This window comes from Corylus avellana, chromosome ca4 (assembly GCF_901000735.1).
Source record: "Corylus avellana chromosome ca4, CavTom2PMs-1.0".
Lineage (NCBI taxonomy): Eukaryota > Viridiplantae > Streptophyta > Magnoliopsida > Fagales > Betulaceae > Corylus > Corylus avellana.
The window spans coordinates 11,118,091-11,143,262 of NC_081544.1; the positions used below are offsets into that span (position 1 = coordinate 11,118,091).

General features: G+C 38.0%; 3 protein-coding genes across 4 annotated transcripts; all 3 read right to left on the bottom strand.

Moving 5' to 3' along the window:
• Positions 1-1,322: 1,322 nt before the first annotated feature.
• On the bottom strand, positions 1,323-19,622 carry LOC132177768 (probable protein phosphatase 2C 71). 2 transcript variants are annotated; one of them, XM_059590215.1, is made up of 10 exons: positions 19,252-19,618; positions 18,348-18,949; positions 16,217-16,347; positions 13,907-13,973; positions 13,074-13,161; positions 5,575-5,744; positions 3,581-3,724; positions 3,165-3,293; positions 2,580-2,755; positions 1,323-1,701 (listed from the first exon to the last, which is right to left on the bottom strand). In XM_059590215.1, exons 1-10 carry the CDS (start codon positions 19,475-19,477, stop codon positions 1,653-1,655), a joined length of 1,782 nt encoding a protein of 593 aa, XP_059446198.1. In that variant the 5' UTR covers positions 19,478-19,618; the 3' UTR covers positions 1,323-1,652. The 2 variants fall into 2 exon arrangements, with proteins under 2 accessions (XP_059446198.1, XP_059446199.1); XM_059590216.1 differs by lacking the exons at positions 1,323-1,701; positions 2,580-2,755 and having other exon boundaries at positions 3,200-3,348; positions 19,252-19,622.
• LOC132177112 (uncharacterized) lies at positions 7,054-10,385 on the bottom strand. Its single transcript, XM_059589330.1, has 5 exons — positions 10,093-10,385; positions 9,487-9,636; positions 9,324-9,381; positions 8,266-8,963; positions 7,054-7,114 (listed from the first exon to the last, which is right to left on the bottom strand). The coding sequence occupies exons 1-5, from the start codon at positions 10,383-10,385 to the stop codon at positions 7,054-7,056; spliced, it is 1,260 nt and encodes a 419-aa protein (XP_059445313.1).
• A 1,129-nt stretch (positions 19,623-20,751) lies between the features above and the next one.
• Positions 20,752-21,371, bottom strand: LOC132176900 (RING-H2 finger protein ATL39-like). Its single transcript, XM_059589062.1, has one exon. The coding sequence runs from the start codon at positions 21,311-21,313 to the stop codon at positions 20,828-20,830; it is 486 nt and encodes a 161-aa protein (XP_059445045.1). The 5' UTR covers positions 21,314-21,371; the 3' UTR covers positions 20,752-20,827.
• Positions 21,372-25,172: the final 3,801 nt, after the last annotated feature.

The following is a 25,172-nucleotide window of genomic DNA, read 5'->3' on the forward strand; positions in this document are numbered from 1 at the left end:
TTTCAAAGAAAACTGCATGCCAAAGCCACCTTTTGGCAATCCGAATCCAAAATTTCCCATGAAAACTCTCTTTAATTGTCAACGATGTGGGGTTCCTTCACAACTTCATGATCAGGCATAGTAACATGAAGATGATGACTCCACTGTTGTGGAGCGTGCTGTGTGTAAAGGGTCCCAACCCAATTTAAAGACACTACTCTTTCTGCTAAATTAACTCTAGAAACACATGAAACCTTTTTCTTTTCTTTTCTTTTTCTTTTTTTGTTTTCTGATATAACAATAAAGATTGTTCTTTGCTTGATGGCCTCAATGAGACTAGAACTTGCGGAAAGGAGAAAAAATAATACAAAAACGGATGATGTAATTGATTGCACGGTCAAACTTAGTTGATGGACATATTCCTAGAGAAATTGATCATGACATCGTACTTGAAATGATTATTTGTTGTCTTTCTTTTGTGAAAGTGTCCACTAATAGAGATTCGATTTCGGTCGGGTGACGTCCACCGATAGGATACAACCCTAACTAAGAGTAGAACCAAATTGCAGTCCGAACAACGTGCGGTGCTGAATTATGGCTTATTGGCAAGCTAAGGTCATAACACAATGTTATGTCTGGTTCCACTCTCGCTGGTAGTTAGGGCAAGACCGAAAAGTAGTTATTCTTTGCATCACACTCTCAATATTTTCCAAGTAACTGTTACGTGGACACAATTAGCTTCTGAAGGCTAATTGAGGCCCAAGCCTGCATCTTCGATCTTGGTTGGCTAAAAGCCTATTTGAGATTGTGTTAAAAAGCTTAAAAAAGTATTTTTAAGATGTAAAAAGTTGTGCCAAACAAAAAGAATGTTTAATTAAAAAAATCCAAAAGTACTTCTTTGAATTTTTTTACTCTAAAAAAGAAAAGCCAAAACACACTTTTATAAAAGCTTAAATATGAAGCTTTTTTAAAAAGCTCATTCTAGCTTTAAAAGCTTTATTTCTCAATGCAATCTCAACCACGCTATTAATGATAACGAATTTTATTGCCAATTGATTTGGCTAAGGGAGGACAAGGACATGCGTTGAAGTCTCCATAGCAAAATGCTAGAGGCAAGGGTGAAAAGGTAGTTAGTAAAATCCACTAACCGCCTTTTCACCCCTAGCTAGAGGTGTAGGTCTTCTTAAGCTCTTCTTCGCCTTCATCTTCTTCTTTCTCTCTCTATCTCTCTTCCACAACCTAACCGATGAAGAAATCTCCAAGAACAGATCGGTAGCAATACTCTCTTTAGGCCCACTCTAAATGGTATGAGGCCTAGGAGCCTTATGAGATGTTAATGTAATGTCTTCAAATTTGTATCTATCATTTATTAAACGTCTTCAAATTTATCAACAATAATACAAAATGTATTGATAACTGAATATATATATATATATATATATATATATATATATATATATTCCTTAACTCTTAACCATCTCTTTATCCCAGCTTCTTCTGGTGTATGGCAGAAATCCAAAGCTCTCATACCAGAACAAGAATCCTTGGCAGCTGAACTAGCTGAAACCCGCAATCAACACCACTCTTTTCCATTGATTTTGATTCTCCTTTGGACTTGGATCAAATACCTCAGGTCATGTCTGCAATGGGCACCTCGGAAACCTCTTCAATTATCATCTTTCTTCTATAATATGGTCATTCTTGCGTTCTCTCACTTGCAATCTTTTAGTCACACAAACAAGGTTATTTAAATTCAAGAAAAAGCTTTTAATATGGTCCTAACCAAACCAAATTGGAACAGAAAGGCCACATAGAGAACTCACAATGTCAATCAGTGAGATATATAAGGATAGAGAGAAACCCATGATTACACTTGACCAAGCATATATGGACAACCACTAGCTTTAAGCTAAGAGATTTGATTAGCAGCGATCTAAAGTCAAACTAATGTGTTTTCATAAGAAATTCAAGCCTTACCAGTGTTAGAAGACAGGGAAAGGTTACAGTTATTGCCTAAATTTTAGCAATGTTTCTACTCACCAACAACGCATAGTTGCAGTAAATTTTATTTTCATTTGGTGACACCAAGTATTTAACTGAAGAATCCCGTGGCAACTGAAACATGCAAAGTTAAATTTGAAGGGAACTTTTAAGTTCTGTCTATATAGGATTTTATATAAAGTACATTTTACTGTTGAACCAACAAAATGTCTATACAGTTTCTTGAACTTCTATGGGCAGAGGAATACTTGAACGTTAACATGCAAAGCTAGAGAACTCCCTCAATGGGGATAAAGGACTGGGGGGAATGTTGGGAAGATCTATGGAATCCAAACAAGTCAGACAGGCACATTGTGCCATGTATAGACCTCCCATTTTAAAATCTACAGTGCCCAAAGTTGAAAGGGTCTAAAAAGAGTCTCAGTCTGCTAATGAAGCAAAATCTGAACTTCTTAGCATTCATGCAATAATTAAGATTTACTGTACCAAGCGGCTAAAGTGAATAGCACCATCTATACTCCTTTATGTTAAATAGATATGCATGTTGGCAATTTTATTTTTTATTTTTTAAAAAATGATACAAATTAAAGCAAACTTACTGTGAGTGAGAGCTGGATCTCTTTTGTACCAATGACACAATGACTGTTACATCATCAATCTTGCCACCAGTATATCCCACACACCCAGCTGCCTGGGCTGCATCTGCAAATGGAGTCCTTGCACATGTTGATTGCCCCACCTCTTGTGCTCTCGTGGCCAAGTATTCTGCTATATCCTGAGCCGCAAGAATGAGCATCTTAGCAAGGTTGTCAATAAACAAAGGCCTAAACTCTCTATGTTTGTTTGCATGCATGGGTTGTATTAGGTCAAGCTGGAGCTTAGATTCCAGCCTCAGAGATCAGTGTGCTTAAGTTGTATTAGAATTTGAATGGCCAAGCATCAAGGAGAGCGTTGTCTGATATTTTATGAAATGAAATTGCTGCAAATAGGGAACCTCCAGTGCACAAACTATAAAAAGAACAGCAATGTAACAACTACCATTATGTGCACTGCATATGGCATGCCTGCTGAAACTGATGTTTATCAATTCCTTTTTACGTTCTTTTCTGTTCTTTTTTTTTTTTCTTTTCTTTTACCATTTTTTGAATGGAAAATGTAAATAAGATGGTGTTGATAATGCGCACCTGAGGTTTCAAATTGTCTTTCAATGACTTGGATATAACGGAAGCTATCTCTTGCTCATACAAGTTGTCAAAAAGGCCATCAGTTGCAGTGATAATCACGTCTCCCTCATACAAATCAATTTTGTACCCCTGAAACAGACATGTTTTATACCAAAACTCCTTCATATAAATCAATTGTGTATCCCTGAAACATAAACATACATTTCAGCAATCGTCTCTCTTGTTCTATCATAACTTTTGCACCCTTCAACTTGTGCTTAGAAATGCACAAGTAAAACACAATTTCGTGAAGAGTTGGGATAATATACTGAAGTAATAGTGCATTAATTCATTTATACTTCTAATGGATTTGTAAAACATTATGCGTACACAATTTAGAAGGCTTGGTTGGACTACCAGACTTTGATCCAATGTACCTCTATGAGTTCTGAGGGATCGTCATCTCTCTCAATCAGTATCTGGAAATTGAAGTCGTGAACCGTGGCAGACGATCTCTTAAAGACAGCTCCATTTCTTATTACCATAAATCCTGAGTCCCCAATATTGGCCGCTTGGAGAACCTATAAATTCAGATTGTACTAGTTGATTTACAGCCATGCAAAAAGATTTCATGAAGCATTAAATTATAAATGTTACTTAACTCTAAAAACAATGGAAATAAGGAAAAAAATCCCCATCACCAATAAAATAAAATTTACCTTCTCAACAACCAGAAGCTTCCCTTATCCTGGCAAATAAACCGATACCTTAATGGCTCTATAAGACAAACTAAACAATGGCATCCTATTATATTTGCATTAGTTAATGGTCTCCACTAGTAACAGCTTACTATTCATGATGTGCTTTTATATAGAGAGTGTTTCTATGCAAAGTTTCATGATGTTTTTTCTCATTTCTAAGCATTGGAGACCGAATAGAGATCATAGTTTGAGTTTAAATCCATTTACAAAATTTTGTTTGGTTTAGGGGGAAGTTGTTTCCTGTGGAAGGGTAAATGGAGAGTTCATCTTCCTTGCGATGTCTTTCTTGGTTTGGAATGCCACCGTTGGTGGTATCCTTATAGAGGGGAACCAGGTGAAGAGGAAAGCCTTCATTGTTGGGAGGTATATTATGTATAAGAAGGCTTGTGGAACTATTGATTATTTACTGTGACACTGCAATCTTGCGAAGGGTAAACTCTGGGATTTGGTTCTATCTTTATTGCACATGCAAACTCGGTGGTACAGGTGATGGCTTGTTAGAATGGTAGAATTGAGGGTGGAAGGAATGCTATGGCATGGGAAGTAGTTCCAGCTTGTATCCTGTGGAGCATAAGTAGAGATTCATAGTAGGAACTTTTATGATGTGGAGCTTGTTAAGGAATCCCACATTGGATTGATGTGTGCTTGATTATGGGTAAATCTGCTTGTTGGACTTCACCAACTAGCTTAAGCTTTCGAGTTGGATACTCGTAATGGTACTGAGCCCAATTTGTTTGCTCTTGGAATCCATGTATCAGGCTAGTTAGTCTTTGTTTCAGTTTTGGATGGATTATTGGACTCATTTGTCTTTGTTTGGCTTGTTCATCGCACCTATTTGTCTTGGTTTCAAGTTCTGTTGGGGTCTAGACTTAGGAGTGGATGTTAAGGAATCCACATTGTTTAGGTGCGTGCTTAATTATGGGTACATGCACTTGTTGGACCTCTCCACCTACCAGCTTAACCTTTTGGGTAGGATGCTCTAATAAACCTCAACATAAAACTCATTATGCTAAACCCAAAGGGGTTGGGTCAAGTGGTAAGAGCATTGGTCTTGGTGGCATTTCCATCAGATCTAAAGTTCGAATTCCCTTGAATGCAAACAATTTCTTGAGGCCAACCCACCAGTGAAGTCGAAGTATTACCCGATCCGTGTAGAAGGAGAGCTTTGCACGGATCCAAGATTTACCCGATAGAAGTAGGTACACAAAGTGGCCATCTGCTTTGAAGGGGTTCTTCATTGTCAAAAAAGAAAACTCAATATGCTTCCCTCAAAGATACTTTTCTTTTTTGTTTCAAATTTCATCATCCTTTGTAAACTGCAGGTCCTTTATGGGTTTAATTCATACCACCAATTTCAGACGCTGATCGCTCAGTCCTTTTTTCCCCTCTTTTTTTTTCCTTATAAAAGGATCGTGCCCACATATTCTTTTGGCATCTCTTTTAATAAATTTTCGTTAGTTAGCCAAAGAAAGAAAATAGGTTTTATCACTGAATTCAGGCTGACAAACAAACACATTATATTCTCTACATTGGGAGAGGATCTCTAGTAAGATTTAACAAGCATATCTATGTTTAGATCCTCAAAGAGATAATAAATTGCAAAATTCATCTAAAATCTACTGATACTCATCATAACATAGGCATAAATTAAAGTATGGGGAAATCGATACCTGACCATCAAAGTAAGCGACCAAAACAGTAGATGATCCAGGAGATTGTGATTCTGCAGCACTTCTGATAAGAAGTTCTTCTGGTTTGGTCACTGGAGCACTTTTGGGATCTGACACAATCTTTTGGCAGTTCTCCATCAGCTCCCGGGCATATAGTCCAGCATTAATCCCTGAAGAACAAGATAGAAGAAGAATGTAAATGATTTAGTAGAGATTTTGCATCATCTGAGACAGATTTTAGCCTTTAGGCCTTGGCTTAGGTGGTTGAAAAAGTGCTGTGGAGTTATGGTAGCTATCAGGATTCATGTGCAATGCACACGCATGCACACACACAATCTCCATATATTAGCCAACATTTTTTGACCAGGTTGATTGTGAGGTTAATGCACTGAAATCTGAAACTTTGTTCCAGTCCAAGCTGGGAATTCTTAATGTGATACACAAGGGTGTGGTGCTGGTGAGGAACCTATGTATTGCAATTTGAACCAAGACGGGAAAGATTACTCTATTTATTCATTTTCATTGATAATCATAACATTTAGCACCAAGAAATATAATTTGAGATGGAAGGAGTATGTCAAGAGAAAGATGTCGATTTCACAGGAAAAAGTTGTCAAATATATTTTTTTCTTCAATCAAATGCTGTTTTGTTTGATCAAATACCAGCACGGTTTTAGCCTTTAATCAGAGGGTAAGATTAATTTTCCAGCCAGTAAAAGCAGCAAAAGATTCTGGAAAATTCTTGTGTAGAGGACTGATCTAGTTGAGATATCCATGGCAAAGAGATAAGAGGAACTAGCTTATACAGCCCACCCCCCCCCCAAAAAAAAAATCCCTCAAAAATACATATTTTTATAGGTAAAACCCTCAAAAAAATTAATTCCCCCTCCCCCCAACACTAAAATTCGTGGTTACATCCCTGGTTCTGATGGTACACAACATGCTTCGGAATTTGAAGGATGACAATGTGGGTCCTTCATGACATATTAGAGACTGATTAAAAGGACTTGAGTAATGTACATGAAAAGACAAAGACCTGTATATGTATGAGGTATAACATATTTCCCAATATGAGTGCTTCACATAAATACAATAATAGGCACACTATATTTTACCTCAAATGAGGCAGAGAAGAAGAAAAAGTGATGACTTTCACAAAATGAGGTAGTGATATTGAGAATATTCTACTCACTAGTTTTTTTTTTTTTTTTGATAAGTAATGATGATATATAAAAAGAACGCAGAGGGGCACAACCCATATACACGGGAAGTATAAGCCGAGAGCGCCTAGGAGGGGGAGAAATGAAAAAGAAAATCAGAGAAACTAATCACTAAAGGAGCTAGCCAAGCGGCCGTCTAAGAGTAAAGAGTAAAGAAGAAGAAATGAGTCAATTCCTCTATGGTCCTAGTGGAATTTTCAAAACTTCTAGCATTTCTTTCATTCCAAATACACCACATAAGACACAGAGGGATCATCTTTCACACAACCACGCTTCGAGAACGTCCTCCCGACCACCAGCTAGCAAACAAGGCCCTCAACCTGCAAGGCATGACCCAATGCAACCCAAATCGCTGAAAAATCATATGCCAAAGAGCCCTTGCGAGCTCACAATGGAGGAGAAGGTGATCGACCGACTCTCCGGTCTTCTTGCACATACAACACCACTCCACAACCACTATGTTCCTCTTACGCAGCGTATCATGAGTCAAAATTTTGCCTAAGGCTGCAGTCCATCCGAAAAAAGCCACCCGCAGAGGCGCCTTAGTACGCCAGATGCTCTTCCAAGGAAACTCCTCTTGATTAGAAATGGACAAGACCTTATAGAACAACTTAACCTCGAACTTGCCCTTCTTGGACGAAGACCAGCAAATACGGTCTACACTGCCTAGGGAGACCTTGCAAGAATACAATCGATCAAAAAAAGGAGAAATCAAATCCATCTCCCAATCTTGGACCAACAGTACGAAAATGACATTCCACTCAACAACCCCATTCCTCCCAATAAAATTATCCTTCACCCAAGCTACTTTGTGTCTGGCGATACTGTATAAGGACAGGAAGGCTTGCTTCAAAGAGTTGTCCCCACACCAAATATTATGCCAGAATCGGACTTTTGAACCCTCCCCCACCTCAAAACGAATACCTTTGGCAAAGAAATTCCACCCTTTACGAATATGCTTCCATAGACCCACACCATGAGAGCCCGAAACCTCCTTTGTGCAGTACCCACCTTCTTGATCTTCATACTTAGCTTTGATCAAATTACACCAAAGAGCCCCGTTCTCATTTGCGTATCTCCAAAGCCATTTCCCCAAAAGAGCTTGGTTAAACTGGTGCATCTTCCGAATGCCAAGACTACCATAACGAAAAGGGGTGCAAACTTGGTTCCAACTTACAAGATGCAACTTGGGCTCATCCCCCATTCCTCCCCATAAGAAATCTCTTTGGACTTTCTCGATCCTTTTAGCTACACTTACAGGAATCGGAAACAAGACAAAAAGTAAGTCAGAAGATTAGCCAAAGTGCTCTTAATGAGAGTTAAGCGACCTCCTTTAGAAAGATACATTCTCTTCCAACCTGCCATCTGACGTTCCATCTTTTCAATCACTTCATTCCACATAGCCGTATCCTTGAACAATGCCCCAAGAGGGAGACCCAAATACTTCATAGGCAAATCGGCAACACTACACCCAAGGATGTTAGCTAAACCCCCAATGTTCTCCACCTCACCAATGACCACAATCTTTGACTTTCCAAGATTCACTCTCAAACCCGAAACAGCTTCAAAACATAAGAGGATGAGACGAACATACCGGATTTGCTCGATAGAATCTTCACAAAAAATCAAAGTGTCATCCGCAAATAAGGAGTGAGAGACCATCAACTCCGACAAGACCCTATTTCCCACCGAGAACCCAGTCAAAAGGCCTTGGTCAACCGTCGCGTTCACCATCTTACTCAAAGCCTCCATAACAAGCACAAACAATAACGGTGAGAGAGGATCCCCTTGCCGGATTCCCCTCGAACTGTTAAAGAACCCTTTCGGAGAACCATTCACAAGAATGGAGAATCTTACCGTCTTAATACACCATTCTATCCAAGCCCTCCACCTCCCACCAAAACCACATCTATGCAGCAAATACAAAACAAAGTCCCAATTTACATGGTCGTAGGCCTTTTCCAAATCCAATTTACAAAGAACACTTGGCACCCCTGATTTCATGCGACTATCCACACATTCATTTGCAATAAGAACGGAATCTAGGATTTGCCGACCCCCAATAAAAGCATTTTGAGAATAGGAAATGACCTTACCCAAAACAGTTCTCATCCTATTAGCAAGAACCTTAGACACAATTTTGTACACCCCTCCCACCAGGCTAATGGGCCGAAAGTCCTTCATCTCCACCGCATCTGCCTTCTTCGGAATCAAGGAAATAAAAGTCGCATTCAAGCTCTTCACCATTTGACGTCTACGATGGAACTCTACAAAAACCGCCATAACGTCTTGTTTAATAACACCCCAGCAAGCTTGAAAAAAAGCCATAGAAAAGCCATCAGGACCCGGAGCCTTATCACCATCCATGCCTTTTACCACCTCCCAAACCTCCTTTTCCTCAAAATCTCTTTCTAACCACCGATTATCCTCCTCATCGATGGACAAAAACTGCTGGTTATCCATTTTAGGGCGCCAAGAGCTTTGTTCCGAATAAAGACTTTGGTAATACTGCACTATGTGATCTTTTACCTCAACTGGATCATCGGATAAAGCACCATTAATACGAAGCACTTCCACACGATTGTACCTTCGGTGAGAATTAGCCATCTTATGGAAAAAGCTAGTATTCCGATCCCCCTCCTTGAGCCACAAAGCTCTCGATTTTTGGCGCCAATGAATTTCTTCACACAACAATGTATTCTCCAAATCTTTCAACTTGTCCACCTTCCGGATTTTCTCCTCTTGATCTAAGCCTCTCGATTCTGCCAACTCATCCAAATCTTGGATATCTCCCAATAACTCCTTTTTCCTCCCAATATCCCCAAAGACCTCCTCATTCCACCTTTTCAAGTCCACTTTAAGGGCTTTTAATTTACTAGCAAGCACAAAACTAGGCAAACCCTCAAACGAATACGACCCCCACCAAGAAGCAACCTTATCAACAAAACCCTCTGCCTTGAGCCACATATTTTCAAATTTAAAACCCTTCTTACCTCCACAAGGAGTCCCGCAGTCCAATAATAAAGGGAAATGATCCGAGAGCAGGCGTTGAAGTCTCCTTTGTACAACTGCTGGGTAGTGATCTTCCCACTCCGAAGAAAGCAAGAACCGGTCAATCCTCGACCAACTCTCATTTTCTTGATTATTGGACCAAGTAAATTGACCCCCCATCATCGGAATATCCACCAAATTATTCTCTAAAATTAAATCCGAGAAATCCATCATGCCCGATGAATAATAAGAACCATTGGAGTGCTCACTGGGAAAGCGTACAATGTTAAAATCCCCGCCCAAACACCAAGGGACCTCCCAAACCCTCATCAAACCAGCCAATTCGTCCCAAAGTGCCCTTCTCTCCACTTCCTCATTCGGCCCATACACTCCCCCAAACGCCCACACCCAACTATCCTCTACATTTTGAAAAGTACAAGCCAAAGTGAAATGACCCACACATTCCTCCTTACACTCCACTACCCTCCTATCCCACATCATTAGCATCCCTCCCGACAAACCATTAGAGCCTTTATACTTCCACCCCACATGTTGACCTCCCCAAAGACTGTGTATCACCTCTCGGGAGATAATCTCCATCTTCGTCTCAATCAAACACACTACATCTACTTTCCATTCTTTCAAAAGACCCCTAATGCGCAACCTTTTTTTGAGGGCATTCAACCCTCTCACATTCCATATTACAATATTAAGCTTCATGATCCACCAAAGCGACCCTCTCACTTTCCTCAATCTCTTCAAGTCCTTTGAGTGCAGGAACACATGCAGAAACTCCTCCCAAGTCCGAATCGTACTACTTTCTAGAAACCTCAATAGCATTGAAAAGAGCCTCCAATTCCTCCTTCTTCCCCTCATCAGAAACTCCAATTTTTGTACAAAAATTGAGACAGTTTCCAACTACCCAGCTGGATGAAATCGTGTCTGACCCTAAATCCTCCACACCTACTGTTTCAACAATTTTATCCCCATCCATGCCTGAATCAAACCCAAACAACTTCAATTCCGATGTTCGATCCCCCCTTTCCTGCCCAAATTGAATCAACAGACCCAACCTCCATTCCTCCCCCCGACGAGTCTGCTGAGCCCACTCCCCCACGGCCATTCCAACCTGCCGGCGAGAAGGACTCCCCCTCAGAAGCTTACGTGTGGCCAAGCACGTACTCTCCCCAGCTTGACTGGTCTCCATAGGCATCTCCGACGCCGTCTGTTGCTTCTCCGATGACAGAAACGTCTCTGGCACCCTCTGCGAAATTTTCGGCGTCGGTCCCAGAAGCCCCTTCAACTGCCCAGACGTCGACGTTGAGGCTTCAATCGAACCCTCCCCTGTCTCGTTCCCACTCTTCGGCCCAGCCTTCCTCCTCATATAGGTCAAAAGAGTTGATTCTTTACCAATGGGCTGAAGTTCCTTCACCGAGCTTGCGGGGATTTTTGGACTTAAATTCTCTCCGGCCACGAAATCGCTAGCATCCCCCGCAGAAATGCCGACAGACACCTTGTGAAATCCTTCCGCCGCTGACCCAAGCCCCCCTTCCCCTATTTGCTCCCTGCCGGCCAACGACGAACATGCCGGTGAAGGCGTGAGAACTCGCGACCCAGTCACGAATTTTCCAGAAGCCGCCGATAAAGCCAGCCCAACTTTAGAATGAAGACCATCTTGAATTGGGCTAAAACTATAGCCCACACCTGAGCCCACGACCCCTCTTGGCTTGAATATCACCTTCTTCTTCAATTTCAGCCTGTTGTTGGTCTTTTTTGTTTTTCCTCCCGGCCCAACCTTCTCCTTCTCTTTCCATACAGCCTTCCCTTGATCTGCAACTTCTTTCTCTCTCGGCCCAAGCTCACTAAACTTCATCTGATTAATCACCCTGTCAATCTTATACATCCCAACGTCACATTCTCTCTTCAGAACTCTCAACGTCTCCTTCACGTTGAGGAGCTAAATTCCTACCTCAGAGTAGGTCTGCCCAGCATGGTACCCCATCCCCTCCTGTCCCTTCATGCGTTCAGAGATTGACAACTGCTCAGTCTGCGCTGCCGGCTTTACTGACCACCTCGCCGGAACTCTTGTCGCACGCTCTACGCAACCTCCAGCTTTCGTATCATTCACGCAAGGCACTACCGGACCTCTATCAGATTTCGCCGCCCAGAGTGATTTCGTCGGAGTCATAACAGACTCCTTCGGAAACCCCCCCGAAACTCTCTGAGCCATCGCTGGACCCTGGGTCTTCGTCGGTCCTAAGCTCTTCTTGTCAATCGTCAAGTTTCGCCGACCTGGTTCTTGCCAGTCTTCACCGTCTTTCTGGGTTGCCTTCGACGACAGTCTCACTGTCTCCGCGTAGCTTTGCTGCTTCTTCACCATCTTTTCACCCTTTTCTCCCCTAAACTCTCTACACTCACTGATCACTCGATGATCACGGAGAGAAGAGTTAGCAGCTTGCATTTCTAAAACGAAGCGATCCCACCCAAACCCACGACGTCCTTCAGGGATAATGATCGAGCCACATCTTTTTCTTCCATCGAATTCCTCTACTCACTAGTTTTCAACTGACGAACCAGCTATTTCCACTTGTACTATAAAGAGAAAAAAAAAAAGAAAAAAAAAAAGGAGGTTACTTTACCAACTTCATATAATTAGTTGGCTGAGGTTTACCTTTAAAACCACTGCAAATTCTAGACATAACAAATGGAAGCACATGATATTTCATTTTCTCAAGTAAGCAATGTTTGAAGGTACATCTCTCTCTCTCTCTTGTTTGGGCAGAAAAGGAAGCAGGGGGTTTTACGTAATTAAGGAATCTCTTCCTAACAAATAATTGTAGGATTTTTTGATAGAATTCTCAGATGGTTTATAGACTTTGGTTAGCATCGGCAACTGATAAGTTTCAGTATAAGTTGGTCGTCGCATACACTCAAGGCAAGAATAAGTAATAGAAGGCAAGGCCAAAAAATAATAAAGAAAAGTACGTAGTAGTAATCAAGTAAAAGCCGCGATAAAAGTTTTACTACAATATTTTTCAGTATGAAATTTTTGTGTGCAAGAGAGATGAAAATAAATGGAGTGAAATTAAATGGAGATGGTCACCTAGGGGGAGTAAGATTTGTTATGTCACAGTTCACTCTTAGTGAAGTATCTAACATGGACTTACAAAAAGGATTAAAAAAAATGAAAGAAATCAATATTCAGCCTCTTCTTTAGTGGTAAATACAAGAGAGAAAGAAGATAAGCTTAGATGCCTAATGCAAAAGTACATATCATGAAATGAATACCTTCCAGTGACCACTGGCCAACTCCATCAGCCACACCTAGCCAGTTCTGGCAAGCAACAAAATAAGCATCCTCTCCACCTGTCAATGCCTGGCAATTATTATTTCTGAATTACTGATCTTTAATGCTCGAATTAAAGCCAAAACCACATGAACAAATATTAAAGTAGCCCAAGACCTTTTATTGACCTCTAAAATGGAAAGATACTGAAATTCAAATTCTTTTATAGTAAGTTTTTTTCTTACTAAAAACACTGAATACATTGAAGACCAATCACACCAATAGGGGTCCCCATCGCTATGCACGCCTGAACCAAACTATGCTCTTGCAACTTGAGCATGGGTAAGATAAAACTTGTAAAAGTCACATCAACACAAAAGCTGCTCTAGTGTGTTCTACTAAATACAAATTTAAAAAGAATTGGTTGCCAAAAAGAATTGCTCAGCCTAAAAACATTAAAGCCCCTGCACAGGTATTTACCGTATAAAATCTAATGGCCCAGACTAAACCAATGTTTGATAGAAGAGACAGAAAAGACAATGGAGAGAGGAAGGATGAAGGAGGAAGAGGAGTCCACCTCTTCCACTGGTTGTTTAGTTGAAGAATGAAGGGAAGGGGAACCACAATTTTGCCATCAATTTTTTGATTTTACCCCATGCTGTACATAATAAAACAAAGAAAAATTGTTCCCTCCACCACCACCTTGGGGCCAATTACTTGTTAAAAAAAATCAATACAAAGAAAAATTGTGAAATGGAGGAAGGAATGGAGGAAGAGTTCCGACCTGGAAGCGTTTTGGCTCTCCCTCTATAAAACAAGGTAATTAAGAAGATACCTTAGACGGATGTGGCAATAAAGCAGCACCATTGTATAGGAATAATCCTTCTGTGGAGATTTTCTCCCTGTGAATATATAATAAACAAACATGAGGAACAAGATAGTAGATGGACAATATTTGATTTTATTATTCAGTTCTTTTCACAATGAATCGCTTTTGTATTTTGTTTTCATTTTTTTCTTCTTTTATTCTCTCATAAAATGGCGAGGAGATAGTAAATGATATGGTGTAAAAATGATGACTGACATGGCACTTTAGTTGGCTAAAAGCTCAAGAGCATCTTACATGTTGGCTTTTCTACTTTGAGCGGGACTACAACAAGATTTAGCATTACAAACTAAATTTTAAGGAAGTTTCATGTTTTACGCTTAACCACATGAGGTAATAATAAAGCTATCACACACACATGTATGTATGTATCTATAATTTTCTAAAGTCATCATTACAGCATTAAAAATTCAAGGAAAATACTTGGAATATTATAGCTTTTACTATGATCCTCTTACAAACTCGCGTGGCAGTATCTTAATGATGAAAAAAAATTAAGCAACAAAATTTTACACCTAAATTTAATTGTTTAGTAACTCACGTGGTAATTGATACATGTGACATCAATTTGTAAGAGACTTATAGTAAAGCTGTAGTACCCTAGTAGCAGTGCCAGCACTCAATTTACTTTTCCAAGAAGAAAAAGGTTAATAATTAAAATTGGTAGACAACCAACTTTTCTAGGATGAAAAAGTAGAAAACATGAATAACAATAATATAGAAGCATTTATTAACATTATCTAATTTTATTTAGTAAACATAGAGTAAAGAGAATAATGCAATCATATCCTCACTCAATACCTAGTTAAATGTCTTGCGTTCCTCTTAAAGAAAACCCAAAAATAAATGTCTACTTTCAATAAGTGGGTTATATTCGGCATTTGAGCCTTCTGGTTTTCTGGTGTTCTCTTCAGCGTGTCATGTGGCGATGGAGGCCGGGGGTCCAATGTTCGCAGTCTGTGGCGATGGAGGCCGGGGGTCCAATGTTCGCAGTCTGTCAAGGCTTTAGCCCAGATCAAGCCAGAGGATGCTCACATTTTGGTGAGTTCTGATTTTGGCATAAGGGGTCTTCTCCAGCGAGGTTTTTCTTAAGCCAAGTTCTGTTGTTGCTCTAGCCCAACCCTCGCCGGCAGAGTTGGGCTTGGATGATAAGAAAAATAGGGAATTGGGTACGTCTTCAGAGCTGGTTGTGTGGGAAGGCGAGGAAGACAATTTTTGGGATGAGGAGGGAGAAGAATATCTGTATCTCTTGGGAGATTTTCCCCCTGCCAGGCCCTTGGATTGGGTCTCGTGTGAGGGGTCCGAGGATACGATTTTTCCCTCGACATCTCGTTTTGAGGACTCTCCTCAAGTTCACATGAGTGGTGTTGATGAAGTTGTTGCTCTCTCTCTGTTTTCTTCAGAAGTTTGGTCTTTTTCCCAGGTTTTGGCAGGTTTGTCTAGTGAGCCATCTCCCATACCATCAAAGGTGGTTTGTGCTTCTACGCTAAAAGGAAAGAGGAAATTGAGGAACTTGGAGAGTTCTATTAATTATTAGGGGTCTAGCAATGGTAAAGGCAAGAGGGTGTAGGGATTGTTGGTTTTTGGGTTTTGGGTTCCGTGTGTCTTTTGGGTTGCTTTGTGGGTTTTGGGTTTTCCTTTGTTTTTTGCGCTTGGTGTCCTTGCGTATACTTCCGATGTACTTAGGGGCGCCTCATGCTTCTTATAAAATGCGCTTGATTACCTATCAAAAAAAACAAGTGGAAACATGTATTTTGACATTTTCCTCTCTTTTTTTTAAAAAAAAAAAAATTCTTATTGAAAGTTATGTCCACCTCTAAGTTAGAAGAATAGGGCTTTTAATGAAGTTAATTAAACTTTCCACCTTTTATTAATAATTGTCTCATTTAGAATCAAGACATGGGTCTGTGCTTAATGGCTGGATCTCCGGTGGATAGTCTTTGTGAGTTATTTTGAGACGGAGAGAGGTATACAACAAATAACCAACAGAATTCTGGTTACATCAACGCATGGGAACTATCAAAGATGCATCAACTGATTGTGCATATATTGAAAGCATTACCACCATACCAGACTTGGTATAAAGCAGAGGCAGATGGTATACTGTAAAGATAGGTGCACCATTCCACCCTAGTGACTTCTATAAAACTCTAGATGCCCTATGGCAAATGAAGTCATCCAGACCACACACTTGCACCAAATTTTTAACAAAGTAAATTTACATTTGGGAGGTTAAGAGAGAGCGAAAAAGTAGCATACCCAGTAGTACTACTCGCAATGGGACGCAATTCCACTGCTTTGAGACTTGTTAATCTAGCAGCACTGCTTCCATGTGTATCGCGCACAGTGAATTCTTCCTTCCAATTCAAGGAAGGGGCACTGTCATCTAACTGTATATATATGAGAAAAGTACAAAATTGCTTTAGTTTTGCAATATTACAAGCTTAATGAGCAAATTGCCGATTACAGCAAACACAGTAGGCTCTAAATGAAGCAAACGGGCAGATAATATCAATTTAAAAACCAGATGAAGGACTAAACAAAGTACAAAAAACAATTGTTGACAGCATCATGCAATTAGGAGAAAATGGAATTATATAGAAAATCTGACATACATATAAGATACGGATGCGATACAACGTGAATACATTGATACAACACCCTATAAAAACATAGGATGCAAAACCATACTTTAAGGATAAGAATAAAATAATACATATATAAATGTAAATGTTTATTGATTATATTAAGTTTCATTTCAAAACAAGAATAGCATATATTAAAATACTTCAAGCATGCTTAAAAGCAAAGAAAATCACGAAAGAGTATGACTCAAGGTCTTTGGAAAGAGAAGCGAAAGAATGATAAGAAGAAAGAAGTTTAGGGAAGAGAAGCAAATTCTGAATAAGAACTGTTTTAGACCTCCTTTGGTAAAAATCAACTTTCTTTTTCTTTTTTTCCTTTAATTTGACTCCACAGAAGCTTTATAAATAATATTTTAAATTCTGTGTTCATAATGTTTCATTTTTGAAAAATTATAAATAACAGTCCAATATCTCTTTTCTGTTATGAAAATTAAACTTTAATTTCAAGTCTATCCTAAAATGTATCCACATTGTATTTGACATATATCAGGAAATATTTAGCATGTATACTAAATAAATGAGAAATATTATTTTATGTTCAAGTACAAGGTATATATGGTCTGTAATCAAGTATTAGAGTAGGTATAGAAAATGATAAATTTAATAACTAATTATGCCAAATGCTTAAACTTATTGGAAATAATGAATTTAACCATTTAATTAATATTCTAACACTCCTTTTTATGCGTGGGTCTAAACTCCTCCTCAATAAATGGGGTACAACACAAAAAATACTTAACTGCAATATAGGTATAGTGTGAAGTTAGAGTTTGAACTCAATAATATAGTGTGAAGTTATTTTTTCTTCAAATGGACTTTTTGAGTGTTAAAAGCATTTTTAGGCCTCTCAAACGCAATCTCAAACAGGGCCCTAAAGTTCATACTCAAGATCACTACTCTGATATCATATTAAATCACCAATTGTTTCAAAAGTTTAAATTGATATAAATTGTTCTAATACCATGTTAATCACCAATTTTGTCAAAAGTTTAAAATGATAAAAAAAAAAAATGTTTAATTCTCATGTCATCCATAACTGTTTAGTAAAAACAATAATTCATTTTGTTTTGTTTTTTTTTTTAAACCCCACCAAATACAACCACTAACCGTAAAGAAGTCTACCAATAGGTCGGTAAGAGAAGACATTTGAAGAAGATTGACGAGCAAGGAGACAAGGAAGGAGCTTGCTGGTCATACAAAGTCTTAGCTTTACAAAAGGATTATAAGCTATTAATTACCCATATTTGTTGCTAAATGACATAACTTACAACATTTGAGGTGCAAAAAAAATAAAACTTAAGAGAACAATGCCAATTCGGGTCAAGTAATAAGAGACAATATTGACAACTTACGAGACAGAACTGATAGGGATACGATAAGGTTGAGTTGGAATGTAACTACATTCCAACTCAACCTTATCGTATCCCTATCAATGACAGAAAGTACTATTGCTTCTTCACATAGAAGTAACAGCAAAAGGAGGAAGGGGTAGTCAGATATCACAAAGTTCCCATTGCTAGCCTTATTTCAATAAAAATTTATCAATTCCCTTGATAATTGAACAGAGAGACAGCCAGACAGACAAACAGAGAGAGAGGAATGGTTGAAATATCGCTTCAGATGATAGTTGATATCATCTTCTACAACTATAATAAGCATAATGATGAAATGAGTTGCTAATAGTCGATAACAGCCAAACAAAGGATAAAGCTCACAACATAAAAGAAAAGTAGATCAGGACTTACCACGGTCGAGTTTTCAATTTTATCTGCATCAACAGATTCATTCACTGTGCTATGGCTTGTCTCCTCATTGAGAACTGGTCTGGCCTCCAATGGAGTGGGCACATGCATTACTTCAGTCACATCGCCGTCATTACTTTTTTCACCAGTCACGTAATTCATCATTGTATCCACTCTAGGCTCCTTGTCAGCCTTAGAGAGATAAGCAACCCCAATATCAGCATTCTCTGTGCTACTTCTTTCAGAAGCACAAGTACCAGATACTTCAATGGAGTCCGAACTCAAAGAAATACTGAATGTGTAAACTTCATTCTCGCAATTGATTTTAGGGTTTCCCATGTTTATATCGTCGGAAACTAATCTTGCACTCTTAGTTATATTTTTATCATCTTCAACACAATCTTCCTGTATATGCACATTGGTTTCAAGAACCCCACCATCCTCTCTGCATTCAGCTGAATCACTTATTTGTCCTCTCTCCGCACAAGATTCAATTTCTTCACATAAATTATGTTCAAAGTCCTTGTTAATGGTCTCTTTTTCATCAATTGTTTCGACCTCACTCGCATTTCCAAACCGGAAAACCACACTGCCATCAGAACACTCTGCCAAACCCCACCAAATGTGGCAACAACAAGAAAGTGAAGAAAAGACAACGAAAACAAATTTCTGACTTTCCGTCTGGAAGCTGAGAAAAGTGAGGAAAAATAAAGAAAACAGAAAAATTGGGTATCATTATTATGTAGTAGCCTTAGAGTAAGGCAACCACTGTGGTTGAATTTTCTGGAAGAGAAACTTTATCTTTCTTCCTTTTCTTTTTTTGGATGAATATCTTCCTTCCTTTTCTCAGTTACCAAACAGAAATCCAAAACCATACCCACAAGAATCAGAGACTTGAATGGCATACCGGTTGTGGAAAGAAGGTCGAAATCCGCGGACGAAGAGGCGGACGGTGAGACGGGATTGGTAAGCATCAGGGGGTGCCTTGGCCTTCTCTTCGGAGCTCGAATTGGAGAAGTAGTAGAAGAAGAAATCCCGAGCGTGTGGAAAGGTTTAGAGGATATGTGGAAGAAGGCGGAGGAGCTCAAAGACGACGGTGTGGGAGAGCGTGAGAAGAATAGCAGATGAGCCATTTCGGAGATTTATTCACTCATTTCTTCTTTTGCTTGGATTTATGGAGCTTTCTGGGAGTGCAGGTGTTTTGATCGATCGTCTCCTTTCGCTTTGTCCTTTGTTTGTGAGAGGAAGAGAGAGAGAGAGAGACAGTGGAGATGGACGTCACGTGTTCGAGAAACTAGGGAACATATGGATAAGGAAAGACTGGAACATCATACGTGCTTCAGCTTACTTTTTAATTTTGTTTTTTTTCGACCAAAAAGATAGAGATTAATCTTGGTTATTTTATTAGAACGTATCCCACTAACCAAAAAAAATAATAATAATAAAGTATTATTTCACGGCTACCCACTATGATAAAGATCGATGGCCAATCACCCTTATTATTTTATATTTTTTTTAATATAAAATAATATTTTATTATTAATTTTTGTTAGTAGGACAAGTATCTCATTTGTGACTCTTTGAAAAATCATAGTCATGAACTAAATATTCTCTAGTCCATTTTAGACTAGAGAGAATCCTATTCCGAGTTGACCTGATTCGACCTCCGTAACTCATTTAATAAACACTCATTTTGATCTCCATATGCATTTAAACAGATAAAAAATAAATAAAAAAATGGAAAATTTACAAAAGTCCTCTTGACCATCTATGAGTTTTGACGTGACTCCTTCACCTCTCGAACTTTTAATTTGATGCAATATCTCCCTCTTCGACCTTTAAAACAGACCATAAATATGATAAAAATGACTTTTATACTCTGAAACTTTTATAAACTTTCAAATTTATCCTTAATTTATTCAAAAAAAATTTAGAAAGCAAAAATTGGAGGGTATTTTGGTATTTTTTTATAACCTCCATTAGCATTTAATGTCAAATCCTAATGGGTATGGTAGATTACATCAAATTTAAAGTTTGAAAGAGTAAAATTGAGAATTTTTGAACTTTAGAAAAAAGTATTCTCATGATCCAATGAAAACCCAATTTCAGTGGCAAAACCCACACTTTTGTTTCCTACTAGAGCTTTTGGAACGGCAGTTATGGTTGGATTCATGGGAGCAAAGTTCTTGTAAAATTAAATTGTGGGTCACCTCTCTTTGTTACATGGTGGGCTAAATCATTCAGAAGAAAAGCCATTTTTTTTAACTTGTTCTATCAATGACTCTGTTCTGATACAAACAATATCAGAGAGAAAAACACATAAATTGTAATAGCACATCTATTTAAATTGTTAGATTATGAACAAAGAAAAGAAAAAATTAATCTCGAAAAACCTAAATTATTCCGTTGCGAACTTCCGTCCCGTCGGTAACTCAAGATTGAAGTTAAAAGAAAAAAATTGTATCAATCTATATATATGTGTTTCAAACATTAATAGCCAATACTAAATCTTCAAGGGAATTACGGCAAAGTGGGCAAGTGAGATTTTGGCGCAACAGCCAATCATTCACGCACGGCCCATGAAACTCGTGGTTGCACTTGGGGAACATCCGGCACAATTCCCCATCCTTGAATTCTTCCAAGCAAATCGCACAACACTCGCCCTCGCCCTCGCCGCCGCCGCCGCCAGATTTCGACGCTACTTCATGCTCATTGCTGCCAATTTGTATCACAAAACTTGGCATAACTTGCTCGATTGGAACGCTCTTGCTTCTTGCCGGCACTCGCACCGGCGCCAGCACTGGCTCTGCCTCAAAAGGATCGGAGGATGCAGCAGCCAGTGTGGAGGATAAGCACCTGTAGCAATCCCAAAGGAGGCAGCAAAAAAACAACGTACAAAAACCGAATACTATCAGGAAAATAAGAGGATCAATGCCTGTAGGAGTTGCAGGAGAAGCTGGGGGATCCATCGATCGTATGCTTCGATCACGCCTTCTTGGCTCTTTTTACTGGGAAAATTTTTGTGGGTTCTCGTCTGTGAATCTGTGATGATATTTACATATATACACATATAGATATATAATATAGTGAATTCCTAGGTTCCCAGTTTACCAAGTTCGAAAAGTACTAGGATTTATTTATTTATTTATTTATTTATTTATTTTAGGAAATTGAAAATACACATGGAGAATGAAAATAGAAGTATATTGGGATTAGAGGTCTTGGCAAAGTTGTATGTGGTAACGTACAAAAGTTCTCACTTTATCCACTGTTAATTAATATTGTAAACTCGCTGCAAATGATAGAATAATATATTTATTTTGGCATTGAATAATATATTTATAGTTAGAGACTTAGAGTATATGAAAAATATATGATATATTTCACATGTTCATATTGAAATGTTTTTTTTAAGGGAAAAATATATTTTACTCCCCTGAAGTATTCACGCATTTACGTTTTGACCCTCAATGTTCAAAAATCGATAAAAGAACCCACAATATATCTGGTGTTGGCAAAAAATATCATCCATCCATTAAATCTGTTTATTTGGACGGAAACTAAGTCACGTTCGTGGCACGTGACATTTTTCAACCAAAACTTTCAAAAATACTCTCAGAGAGTAACGTGTAAACATAAATAATTTCAAGAGAGTAAAGTGTAAACATTAAAAATAAATAAATAAAAAAAAATAAAAAAAAAAAAGAGTGGGGGATGGCCGAGCCACCCCCTTTGGCCAAATCACCCCTAGACCGACCGAATGAGGGTGGCTCGACCACCCCCAAACCCATTTCAGGTGGTTTCAGCTACCCCATCTGGGTATATGGGGGTGGTCCAACCACTGCCATGGCATAAATGGGTGGTTTGATATCCCATACTGGCCAAATGGGGTAGCCGAGCCACCCCCCTTGACCAAATCGAGGGGGCCGAGCCACCCCCACTTTTTTTTTTTTAATTTATTTTTATAATTTGTATATAAACCATTTGTTTTAAATTTAGGTTTATTATATTGTTTTTTTCTTTTAAGTTTAGGTTTAGTTTTTGCTTTTTTCTTTTAATTTTTTTTTTTTTATATATAAACTTTTTGTTTTAAGTTTTAGGTTTAGAGCATTTTTTTTTTTTTAACACTTTACCCCCATCAAAATTATTTATGTTTACACTTTATCCTCGAGGGCATTTTCAAAATTTTTGATTGAAAAATGTCACGTGCCCCACACGTGACTTGGTTTTTGTCCAAATAGACAGATTTGATGGACGGATGGTATTTTTTTCCAATGTCACATACACTGTAGGTGTCTTTCGTCGATTTTTAAACATTAAGTATCAAACGCAAATGCGTGGATACTTTATAGGATAAAATGGATTTTCTCCTATTTTTAATTTACAGGATTTGATTACCATGCTTGTATTTACTCATTATTCTATAATATATGGACATTTATATTGTAGACAAACAAGTTAATGAGAGCACAATCTAACATAATAAAGTAATTCTAAAAGTCTTTCTTATGTTCCTCTAAAAATGATGTGGTATTTAAAATTACTATTGAGCTTATTATTGATCACTATTGAATTTTAATTAAATGATGATTTTAAAAACTACATCATTTTTAGAGGGATACAAAAACAAGATGGACATGTAGAATTTATCAACATAAAGGTCAAAGAGCAAGAGTAGTGCGGCAAATGTTAATTTCTAGAGAATATTAATCTCGGATGTTACACACCGACAATCCTTTAAAAAAAAAAAAAAAAAAAAAAAGGGAGATGCAAGAGTAAAGATAGAGGCAAGCTTAGATCTCATTTACATATGAATCTTTATTAATGCGGTAATAATAATAACATAAATTTATGTTAATTACAAGTTATTAGTTGGATTAGTTGATATTTTCCTAATCTTTAGGCTTTTTTGTTAATGGGCTTTGGGCCCTCTTGTATAAATATCAAAACAAGGAATGAAAAGATCATCAATAATTCTCTAAGGAGGCTTATCTCAAATCAAGCCAATCCTTAGAGAATTACAAATAAACCCACACAAAGTAGAAGTTCTAAATTCACTCATTACATTACAATACAATTCAATATTCATAAGAGTATTAAAGAGAATAGTATTCTTTCTTATTTTATTGGACTGATCTAACCATGTCCATTAACTCTTCGATCAGCTTTTATTACAAGATAAAAAAATTCAAAGGCCGATGGATATTACCACATCACCCGGTGATGAGATGCAAGTTAAGTATTTATAATTATTTAAATAAAAAAAAAAAGAAGCTCCAGCATTCTTCCAATAGTGGGTTTTGTGGTTAACATAATCTCTCGTGCCATTTATGCTCGAAATTGTTGTCCTTGATATGATATAATGGTCATACTTGAAAAGTATATGAAAATAATTGATTTTATATGTCACTTCGGTGATTAACTGATTGAAATTTTTCATTTTGTTAAGAGTTACTTGGTTGCAGGATTTTGATTTGAATTATTGAACGAAGATTGTAAATGTTTTATGAGATATTGAGATTCTTAAACTTTGTGGCATAGTTCATATGACCTATTCACCCTCCTTCTAGGTCTCGATATATCACTTTTCTCAAGAACACCACTTCTAAACAACTTAAAAAAAAAAAAAAAAAAAAAAAATCCAAGTTTTGGTACTAGCAAGCATCAAAATCACAGCTAATAACCACTAAGTTGCAAGCTTTGTTACCGAGAACAAAAATTATATTAATCTCAAGGGGTTAACTCAAGTGGTAAGGGCTTTAGTATTGATGGCATATACTGTCAAGTTTACGGTTTGAATATCCTTAATGACAAATAATTTTTTCGTGCCACGGTCGCAGCAAAGTCGGAGTCTTACCCGATCAGTGCAAATGGCGTGCTTTGCACGGGTCTGAGATTTGCTTGACAAGGGTGAATACACGGAGTAGCTATGTTTTGAAGAGGTTCCCTTAAAAAAAAAGAGGGGAAACGAAAGCCGCATTCAAAAGCACCACAAAGAAGATTCCAACACAACCCAACAACCACAAGATACAGATGCAAATCCATGGTCACCAGTCGATGGAAAATAAAATCAGCAAGAGATACATACATATATGAGTCATGCTCACCACTTGAAAGACAAGACAATCATCAACACAAGATACAAAAACAAAATTCGTGCTCACCACACAAAGGCAAAAGCCAAGAAATACAAAATCACAGGAACAATATATATATACACAACATACCATATACTATATGTGATGAAGCGAAATTTCCCCTTCACATGTTGGCTTAAAATAAACTTTCTTAAAATAAACTTTCTTCTGAATAGGTGAAGCTCAACACGTGAAATATTTAATTTAAATGAGGGTGAATTGACGGAGTCAGAGTTTGAATTCAAGACATCTTTTTATACCATATTAAATTACCAATTATACATCAATTACAATTATTTGCAATTGCCAAAATAGGTTAATGGGTTAGTCTAGGTTTGGGCTAACCATGGCTTGGAATGGGCCTGGGCTAACCGTTGCTTGGAATGGGCTTCTTGACTTAAGCCTAGCAGGTGAAATCCAGGTGTATCAACGTGTATATATATATATAAGTTTGAGTATTAACAAGAACTAAACTTGAGTCGAAATTTAAACATTTTCCGTTGAAGCGACAAATGGAGTTGTATGATCGGTAGAAAATAATTGACGAAGAATTATCGATCTTGAAATTTTTAATTGGTGAGCATGAGTCATTCATATAAGTATATCTCTCAAGTGAGAGAATTTCAATGGAGTCCACTTAATTATCTAAATAGGTGGATGGATAATCAAAAATTTACATAGACAGATAGAC